At 34.2% G+C, this 10,920-nt stretch overlaps 1 protein-coding gene across 1 annotated transcript; it reads right to left on the bottom strand.

Moving 5' to 3' along the window:
* Positions 1-1,358: 1,358 nt before the first annotated feature.
* LOC139891955 (translation factor GUF1 homolog, mitochondrial-like) lies at positions 1,359-7,958 on the bottom strand. The gene is made up of 11 exons (XM_071874980.1): positions 7,572-7,958; positions 6,077-6,806; positions 5,355-5,511; positions 5,212-5,266; positions 5,048-5,115; positions 4,859-4,963; positions 4,643-4,714; positions 4,411-4,524; positions 2,583-2,723; positions 2,440-2,499; positions 1,359-1,730 (listed from the first exon to the last, which is right to left on the bottom strand). The coding sequence occupies exons 1-11, from the start codon at positions 7,893-7,895 to the stop codon at positions 1,565-1,567; spliced, it is 1,992 nt and encodes a 663-aa protein (XP_071731081.1). The 5' UTR covers positions 7,896-7,958; the 3' UTR covers positions 1,359-1,564.
* Between the last annotated feature and the right edge of the window lie 2,962 nt (positions 7,959-10,920).

The raw sequence follows: 10,920 nt of genomic DNA, 5'->3' as shown, positions 1-10,920 counted from the left end.
ACCAAATTAAAAACAGGATTCAAATCCAAATTGATTTTTTCAATTTTTATGCGGTTTAATTTTCAAATTAAATGGTTGAAAATCAAATATTAACTTATACGCCACGAATGGGTTACGATTACATTATATTATAGTATATGTTACAAATATGGATAGGTACAAAGTGTAACAAACTCAAGATAAATAAATCTACATATCCGAGGAGAAGGCTTCATCGTCTAGCTCCTCATAAATGATGTTAGGATGGGTCGGCTCATCCGTGAAATTGTAATTCTATTTTAAATCTTATCGGTAATGTCCTTTCTCAAGCAAACGAGGGGGCAGAAGCTTGGCCCGAAAGGGTTCGAAGGAGTGGACGAGGCAGGCTGTTCGTGAATATGTCAGCAAGCTGAAGAGCACTAAACACGAACTTAGTGTAGATATGACGGGACGAATGAAGTTCACGAACGAAGTTATAGTCAATATCAATAAGTTTGGAGCGTTTATGTAATAGAGCACTCTATTTATCACAAAGAAACCTGTGAGTCTTGTTGACATATCAACAGGATGTTCGATTGAGTTGATCACATATAGATTTAATTTTCTGCCCATATTCGGAGATAGTGGATGTACTCTTGGTAAGCTGACGAAGAGAATCATGTAGGGTGTGCATCTTATTAGGGGAATTGTGGTTGTAAAAATTTTCCAAGTCCGTTCAGATCGCGAGGTTTGTAACCCTAGGATGACAGCCATAAACTCTTCTCATGATGATGATGATGATGATGATGATGATGATGATGACCTTCTGTCCGGGTGGTTTACTTAGGGGATGGTGTTTCTCCGATGGCCGATCAAAGGTAGGTTTTATGATTGTCCCGTTTATAAACCGACGAGTTTTTTGTAGGCGAGCAATGGTAGGAGTTGATAAAGACTTGGTGCTCTCTGTAGATTATTTATGGTCACATTGTGTGATATTCGATAAACACTTTGATGCTACAAAAAATTGTATTTAATGACTCGAGCTGAAATGATGTTTTCAATCGAGTTCAGAACGAAGTCAGTAATGATTTCCCATTCGATGACCTACTTTTGCTTAAATAGAACGAAGTCATTAGCGATTTCCCATTTGATGACCTACTTTTAATTCGAGATACATGTAACCCATGTATGCAATCAAGGATTCTAATGTATTTTTTAGAAACACAAATACTCAAACCCCACCACTTACCACAAATATATACACATTAGGTTATTAACCCCCGTCTCAAATATATTCTAAGAACACATTTGGTGACAGTCATTAGAGGCCTAAAAGGTGGGAAAATGTCACGTACTCGACATACACAGACAATGTGAGGGGCAGTTCTGAAGCGAATGTAATAAGCAATTAATTAATAGTTGCGGTTTCATGTTTTTTTTTTTTTTTTTTTTTCCAATGGCGTGTATGTGTGACATTTATTGTTGTACCAAGTAAACTTGGAGAGAAAAAATGTCTTTCAGAAGTAAAAATTAATGTCTGGGAATAACTAAACTACCAAAAAACATCTGATCCCTAACAAAGCCAAGGGCGCAAGCAAATGAGGTGCTATGATACCTTCAAGATAGCATGAAACGCCTCTTGAGGTATATCAACAGACCCGACACGTTTCATTCTTTTCTTTCCTTCTTTTTGTTTTTCCAATAGCTTTTTCTTCCTTGTAACATCTCCACCGTAACACTTTGCAAGAACATTCTTCCTCAACGCCGATATCCTGATAACATGATACCATCAAAATCAGTTGCAATAACTATAAGAGGTTTTTTTAACTCGTTTACTTGTAAATTGGCCAGATTCATCTTTCTTTTATCTGTTAAAGGTTAAACGCAATACGTATAAACATAGCCAACAACTTGTTTATAAACATCCCTAACAAAGCCAGTGGCGGAACTTGAACCCGGACACAGGTGGGGCGAATGTAAAAATTTAATAAAAGTTTCAATGCCAGGAGGGTAAACACTAAAAAAAAACCTTATTTGTTAGTAAAAAAAATAAAAAATTTAGTGTAAATTTTTTTTTTTTTTTCCAAATCCGGAGGGGGCGGGCACCCCCTCCGGATATAACTAAGTTCCGCCCCTGCCAACAAGGATATGTAGTAAACGAGTCAAACGGGTAGAGTCCCTCACAATTTAACTTCAACACCAACTAAACTATTTTACTCAGATAATAGATACCATATATTATATTATATATTATTATTAATAAAATAAAGATATTTATTCATATTTGACACTTGACACTATATATAATTATATGCACAAAACGTATTTTAGTCAACCCCGACCCATTTCGACCCAACCTGTTACCTACCCAGCCCAACCCATCATTTTGCTAGCAAACATTGGCAACTCTATCAAAACGAGGAACGTTGTCAATAGTTTCTGTTACCCAAAAGTTTCTGGAATCTAAGGGGGATAACTTACGTCTCCCTTGCAATGACTTTCGACCCAATAGCAGCTTGTATTGTGATTTCAAACATTTGCCTGTTTATGCAAAATGTGTCAGTGGATTTCATATAATGATGAATTCAAATTTAAATTAAATCATTTGTAGATAAAAGGGTAACCTGTCGATAAATTTCTTGAGCTGGTCTACGAGTAAACGGCCAACACGTTGTGCCTTCAACTTATGAACGATAGTTGCCATTGCATCTACAGATTGTCCGTTCAAAAGAATGTCAAGTTTCACTACATCAGAAACAACATACCTGTAAAACAAACCAACTTAGTCAATCATTCACATTTTTCCTAATCAACGTTTTAACTTCCAATTTTGTGGGACCCACATTTCTGAACGGGTCAAACAGGATGAAAGTTGCCCAAGGTCGTTTTATAAGGGTTAATGCACTCCCAAGTCACTCTAATTTTTACTTGAACCAAGTACATCATTCAACTACTTTTTCATATTAAAAGGTCATTATAGTTGTAACTAACAACCTAAGAACAACTTAACTTTTTAGGTACATATGTTTAAGATTTTGTCATGGGCTACCTAATGTTAACCCGTTTTTCGTTATATAAACAGTTCCGCCTCACTTTAAAGATTCCACCTCGTCGTATTTAGTGCCACGTCACTAAGCTCAAACCTCAAAAATGTATACTTGATCGTTTTACCTAGTAACATTTACATTTTTTATAATAAACTATACTCCATACTCAATACATATCTTTTTATCAGGTTTATTCTTATATAAATTTCAACTTTAATCAAATGAATTGGTTATATATTACATTCATCAAATCAATTTCAAGATGCAAGTTATCAAGCACCAAAGCCCACCATTGATATCCATCAAGAAATCATGTTCTTTTCTTCTTTTGTCAGACTCATATTTACTAATTCTAAAAATCAAAAACGACCCACATTAGTCCACTATTCCACTAGCACCACAAATCATCACCATTGCCATCAAAAACCAATATTGAAATCAAAATTTAAGATGACCTACTTGAGAAATTTCTAACTGAAAACTCCCAGCGACAAATTGTGATGAATCAACAGTAAAATATAGACGAAAGTTTTTACAAAAAATGAAAAAACCTTTATTACCGATAACATTTGTATCGAAAATATTAATATTGAATACTAACGCATAGATTATGAGCCCGTCTGTTGAAATCATTTTAACTTCAATTGACAAATAATCGATAAAACGCTAAATATGAACCTCTAAAAAGTTGTTTTTAAACCGATCGTTAAGAACAGTATTATATGTACATCTCCAATTGTATATGTTATTAGTACAAACTAATTCCATTATGTCAAAATCTTAAACGAAGGAGAGCATACATACATCTAAATATCTATAAGGATTAACAGATAACCATTTTAACTTCAATTGACAAACATGAGCCCGTGCGTTTATATAATATTCTACAAATATTATATTAACGTAATTTTTTAAATTTATGCGCAATCTGTAAATTAATTTTATATTTTATAAAATATCATTCATAAATAATATTATAATGTTAATAAAGAAATATCTATTTTCTAATTTTTATTACAATAAAAAATATTGTAAATAGTTTTATAATATTGTAAATATTATTAATTATTAATATAATTATAACATTTATTGTTGTTAATATTAATATAGTATTATATGATAATATAAAAAAATATTTTAGGTAATGAAATCTGTATATTAAACTAAAATAGAAAATCTAATTCAATTAATATATGGAAATAACTGATAGACTAACATGTGGCAGGAATAAAGGAGTTGACACGTGACATGAATTAATCAGAAGTTGACATGTAGGATTATTATCATGTGCTTTATATAATGAATAGATAGATAGATAGATCGATAGATATTATATATTATATTATATATTATATAGTTTATTACTTTATATTATATGATTATATGATAGGAAGCAATGTCTTACTCTGAATCTTCATAATCGAATGATGCATAACCAGACGTAATGCTTTTCAGTTCATTGTAGAAGTCAACGACAATTTCCCTTAGAGGTAAACGGTACTTCAACAACACCCTTTGGCTGCATAATTAACAAAAATCTTTAAACCAGACTTTGCAAAAAAGAGAAAAAAAAATGCATAAGAGAAATACTAAAATCCCTACGTAATACTATAAAAAATCAAAAGGTAACACATTACCTATCAATAAATGAATACTCTAGTTGTTCCCCTCTTCGTTCACAGCAAAGAGTAATAACAGCTCCGACGTACCTTTACATGAAAACCGCAAAAAGGAGCAATTTACATTTTGAACCCAAAAGCAAACCGATTATCATTCTTGCATAACAGCAAACTTAAGATGAACATAAGGGATGTATTTTATAGAAATAGTATTTAGGGATTTTGAAAGCTTACTCACTAGGGATTATAATTGTTGCCAAAACTGTAGGTTCCCAAGAAGCTACAACTTGGACTTTAGGATTCGAAGTGAATGCAGCTGGATTTTGTACTTCTACTTTACTGGAAAACACAAATTATTTAATTGTTTTTTTATATAAATAAATAAAAGGTGAACTGAATCTTGTAAAGACGAAAGCCATGTACCTCCCATCTGAATACTCAAATATATATGGCACGGTTGGAACAGTAGAAATTATATGAGTTCCATATTCCTGTTGTTTATATGATAAGTAGGCATAATTAAAAGTCAATATGATAATAATATATATATTTACAAGCTAGGAACCTAAAAGGTGAATAAAGGACACCTGTTCAAGACGTTGATGGAAAACATCCATGTGAAGTAATCCTAAGAAGCCACACCTGTAGAATATACAACCTACGCTGGTAAATAATATTCGTGACGATTTCAGTTTCGTGATATATATGTAAAAAGAGAAATGTTACAGACCTGAAACCAAGACCAAGTGCTGTGCTGCTCTCTCTGGCAACAGATACACTGGCATCATTGCATGTTAATCTTTCAATGGCATGGCTAAGTGCTTCAAAATCAGAACCATCCGCAGGAAAAAGACCAGAAAAAACCATATGTTTTGCAGGCTTGAACCCTAATGATTAAAGATAAAGATAAGGGACATATCAGTTTTAATATTTTCATGACACATTAAAGATGTGCATATAGACAAGTAGATTCTGAATGTTATAATTTTTACTATATTCTTAATCATAACAAGGTAGCCCAATGGTTGGGGCCCTGACATCTTTGCAAAAGGTTTCAGGTTCGAATCTTGTGGTGGCCAAGGAAGGGTTGGAAACAACCAGGGAGTATTCCTGAACAACTTAGAAGTTAGATATTTAGATTTGCATTCTAATAAGAACATAATTTATTTTTTCTAAAGCTACAAAAAATAATTACTTGTTTGCACATTCATATACAGTAAAGAAGTATTTGTACGTGCATTTGGAAACGTGACTACCATGTTATAAAGTATTAGATTCACTGATCAATTTTCTAATGGCTACTTATAGAGTTTTATATGCTGAAATAGTACTATGAGAGATTTTCTTCCTGTCAGATCCATTTGACCCGTTTCAGTGCTTCTTTCTAAGCTATTTAATTAATTTGGCCCATTATGGATAAAAACATTCCCAGATCAAATGTGTTGAGATTACCTGGTAGAGGCTCTACGATCGTTCGGGTATGGAACAATGTATCTCCAACACGAGCCTCTTTAGTTGTACGCATGCCACTAACAACATACCCCACTTGTCCCGTTAAAAGGAAACCCGTAGACCTAAGTTCCGGATGCATAATCCCAACATCCAAAACCTCGTACGATTGTCCCGTTGCTGCCGACGTAATTTTTTCACCTTTACGCAAAGACCCGTCAACAATCGCCACATGACATATCACCCCCTTATACTCATCATAATAAGAATCCAACAAAAACATACGAAGATTCGAATCACTCTTGCCAGGAGGAGGAGGTATTCGTTCTATAACAGCCGGAAGCACATGTTCAAGACCCTGACCCGTTTTCGCAGATGTCAAAAGTACATCACTTGGGTCTAAATCAAACATTGATTTCAACTGTTCTTTAACACGTTCTGGGTCAGCAGTTGGTTGATCAATTTTGTTTATGATGGGTATTATTGAGAGATTAGATTCGAACGCCAAGTAAAAGTTAGCAACTGTTTGCGCTTGTACACCTTGAGCTGCATCAACAACCAAAAGGGCACCTTGGCATGCAGCTAAAGATCTCGATACTTCGTAACTAAAATCCACATGACCAGGTGTATCAACCAAATTTAGTAAGTAGCTTTGGTTACAATCTTTTGAATCGTAGTTATAAAACATGGTAGCTGTTTGAGCCTTAACTGTGATTCCCCTTTCTCTTTCAACCTATTACAATTCATTACAGAAGTTCATTGTACAAAAATGTACACCTGAATTAAACAACTGACAATAGGAATATTCAAGTTTAGTAGTCCTTAAAAACACAGCAAGCTAAATAATAGTACTAATTTGCAGGGGCGGAGGTAGTAACGGACAAGGCACCCGCCCCCAGTGGATTCAAAATTTTTAGTGCAAAAATTTTGGATTTTTTGATTTTGCCCCAGTGGATTTTTTTGGGTCCAAAAGTCTTCCTATTTTGCCCCCAAAACCTCCATATTTTGCCCAAAAGTCTTAGTATTTTGTCCAAAAACCTCCATATATTACACAAAAACCTCCATATTTTACCCAAAAGTCTCAGTATTTTGTCCAAAAACCTCCATATATTACACAAAAACCTCCATATTTTACCCAAAAACATCCATATTTATTTTGCCCAAAAAAATTGCTACGTTTTAAATTTTTTTGCCCCCGGTGAAAAAATTTCTGTTTCCGCCACTGCTAATTTGATACAAGTTTCTATGGCAAATGTCTTAACATAGCAAGTATACTTTGGCTGTAAACTGTTATGTAATTACCAAAACAGACGTCTAAAGTCTAAATTTTTTTCACAAAATTTGATCATTTCAAACAAAAAACATACTAATATAGGAAACAGAAGTGAAACTAAAAAATGAAATTTTGACTTTTGAGGTCAAATGAGCTAATCAAACTTCAAAATGACTATATACATATATTGATACATATATACATATAAAAAGTATGAATTTGTACCTGTAGCTTATCAAGATACTGAGCTACACCATGACCTCGTCTAATAGTACCGGTGAGTTCAAGCAGTCGATCAGCAAGCGTAGATTTACCATGATCAACATGAGCTATAATTGAGAAATTTCTAATTTTATCTGTTGGATACTGATTCAAATCAACCACATTGTTATCTTCTTTTCGATTATTACTGTTATTATTTCGTGAATTGGTGCAGAAGCCGTGCTGAATTGAAGAAAAATAAGGTAACCCTAGACTGTGATAGCGATTACGGCGTATGTGATTGGTTAATTGGATTGATTTTGAGGCTTTGTTGAGCTGATACGCCATTTTTGAGTGTTTATGCGTCAAAAATTAGGGTTTATTGAAATCATTACATTACTGATTGTTGAAGGGTTGTCAGGGTAGAAGCGTTTGTGTATGCAACTTTCTAGTTTTATTTGCTTTGTTTATTTTGATAAAACTGAATGATTTAGTGCTAAATGATTCAGAATTTGAATGATCATTTAGGTTTCCTCCGAATAAAAATAAGTTTTTTGATAATCATTTAGAATGAACGATATGAATTGACTAAAAATACCTTATTAACGTGTGACATAAATAAAAAATTCAATATACTTGTTAGTTGGGTGATCGAGATATGATTTGAGGAGAATATTATAGATAATTTAGGCTCTTAATGGTTAAAAGATTGTTTTATCTCTGAATGATTTAGAGCTGAATTCTAAACCATTCAGCATCATATGTCATTCAGAAATTAGAAACAAACACACTCAATGCTGAATGGTTCAGAATTCAATGCTGAACCATTTCATTAGCAGACAAACAAACGCACCCTAAGATTGGTTTTCACTAAGGTGTTATTTCACTCCAAAAAAATTATGTTAATCTATTCATATTTTTCATATAAACATATAAATTCGGTTTTTAAAAAAAAATTCATAAACTTTATTGACATGAGAAACACTTCAGAAGTAAAAATATATAAATAAATAAATAAATAAAAACGAATTCAACTCAACCCAGACCAATTTTACAAATCTACAGAAATAAACTAAAGAACATCATAACAAAACAACAAAAGATAAAACCTACAAGACACTGATGGCAAGCACCATCACGATGACAAATAACCAACAACAAAAACGGACGAAAGCACAACAAGGAACGAACAAATCATCATCCTTCATGAATACCGAAAAGTTATTTAATTCAACAATTGGCTTAGATGACTGCTTCGAGTTCATTAGTTTAGCATCAACCTAATCGAATTCAAAAATTTACATGACTAACTCGAAGAACGCCGAAGATAAAGCCTTTGTGGATTTGCACACCTTATATTTGTAGTCACTAGAAATAACATATTTATTTACCTTAAAAAGAAGCCTTCAAAACACCTAATATTAGTTAATTAGGTTTAACGAAATCATTGATTTGAGTTCATTTGATCGTGTCTTTAGCATTGCTTTTCCACCAAATCTTATTACCATGTCGAACTGGGCGGTTAGTTTTGGCAATAAGATTCCGGCCAATGTTGTGTCCGTGTTGAGGGGTGATTCGAATGGTGGTGATGTGTTTGATGTTAATCAAGAGCACTCTTCTTTTGGTTGTGATTTATATGCCAACCATTTTGGTAATGTGAATCAAGTTTTGAAATCTAAAGATAATATTCGTCTTCCCAAAATCGTGAACGACACAATCGACCCGACTAGTGCACCAAATGATTTAGTTCATACTGCCATTGATGTCCATACTGGTTTGGGTGCAGATTTGTGCATTAACCAGGGCCCGTCGTGTGCTTCGGATTGTCCTGGTGATTGCGGATTTGTTGTGGATCCTCCCTCTGAATATGGTACCTCCATTGGTGGTGTTGTCGAGGGTGGGTTGGCCGAAGGTGGTCTTGTGGATTCTAATCTTCGTGCAACATGCCTTTCGGAATCACGACCTCTTTACAGAGATAAGTTGCTCAGAAACGTGACTACTTATATGCTGAAGGATGGTGACTCGAGTTTAGTTGACGTTCAAGTGGACCTTGGTAATTCTAGTTTAGTTGACGTTCAAGTGGCGCTTGGTAATTCGGAGTCCACTGGCAATATTGGTTCCTCCTTAGATGCAGGCGGTGCTGAAGACGTATCTAAAGAGAGTCGTTTCGCGAATTGTGTTGAGATGTTGAAACAAATGGGGGTCGAGAAGGTTGAAGGTATTCGTATTGGTTCGAACGCCCCTCTTAAAGCTCCGTCTAAAAGAAAGAAGCAAAAGAAAATATGGCCGACTCATGATGAAGAAATGGAGACGTTCTCTATTTTGAATAAAGATCCATAGTTATTTGTTTGTTGTATGTCGTTCTCTTATTTTGTTTAGATGGTTTCAAATCTTTCCCGCATAGGTTATTGTAGGTTAGATTGGCCACCCTCTTTTGGCTGTGTTGGGTCGTTTTAGGTGTTGTGTATTTGTGCTCTTGTATTCATGTAATGTTGGTCGTTCCCTTGGTCCTTGGTGTGATAATTAATGTACATGCTTATGTTGGTTGAATGTTAGTTAATGCACTAAACGATAAACTTAAGTACGATTAACCAAAAGAATATGTTTTGATGATGACACACACATATGCATAAGTGATGACTGACATCTTAACATAAAACACGCAAGGTCACTAATCCATACTTTATCTTGCAAATGACCAAGTCAAACATAAGTTAAAGAATGAAATTAAAAGTTCAACTAAACACACGGTCGAGGTACGGTCGATCGCATAGTCAACCGTGAAACCTCAAGCTGAATTGCAACTCAGTTTTGTGAAAACAAGTTGCACGGTCGCCACCACGGTCAACCGCAGTGTGATCGCAGTTTTCTCTGTTACCGTTTTTGACCAAATAAAGTTTGACTAGTTCCCGACATCTATAATTCATGAAACCTTTCTCAACATGCTTAGAATAGATGCCTTCTCCATACTCAATTGAGTTTTGGTCATAAAAACACTAATTGTGATTAATTACACCTAATGACATCTTAATAACAAATTAACCAAGATTAGGCATAACACATAAGTGTTAATCAACAACTTGAGATCTTAATTCTTATCTAGATATTCTTAGTATGATCATCAAGTACCAACACACTTAAGCCAATGTCACTAGAACAATAATTGCTATTAAAAATGACTTAGTGATTAATTAAGGCTAAATGAGGAACAATGCTCTCAAGGTTAACTAGTAATGACTTGTAATCCTAAAACACACTTAGATACATTTAGTATGGTCACCAAGTCCCAACTAGATATTGCTCTTCCCTTGTGCATGTGTTGGACATTAATGTGTGCTTACACATTAATCAAGAAATATGTCATATTGCACTT

Source organism: Rutidosis leptorrhynchoides, chromosome 2, assembly GCF_046630445.1.
Source record: "Rutidosis leptorrhynchoides isolate AG116_Rl617_1_P2 chromosome 2, CSIRO_AGI_Rlap_v1, whole genome shotgun sequence".
In the NCBI taxonomy this organism is placed as follows: Eukaryota; Viridiplantae; Streptophyta; class Magnoliopsida; order Asterales; family Asteraceae; genus Rutidosis; species Rutidosis leptorrhynchoides.
This window is presented reverse-complemented; position numbering and strand designations above follow the sequence as displayed.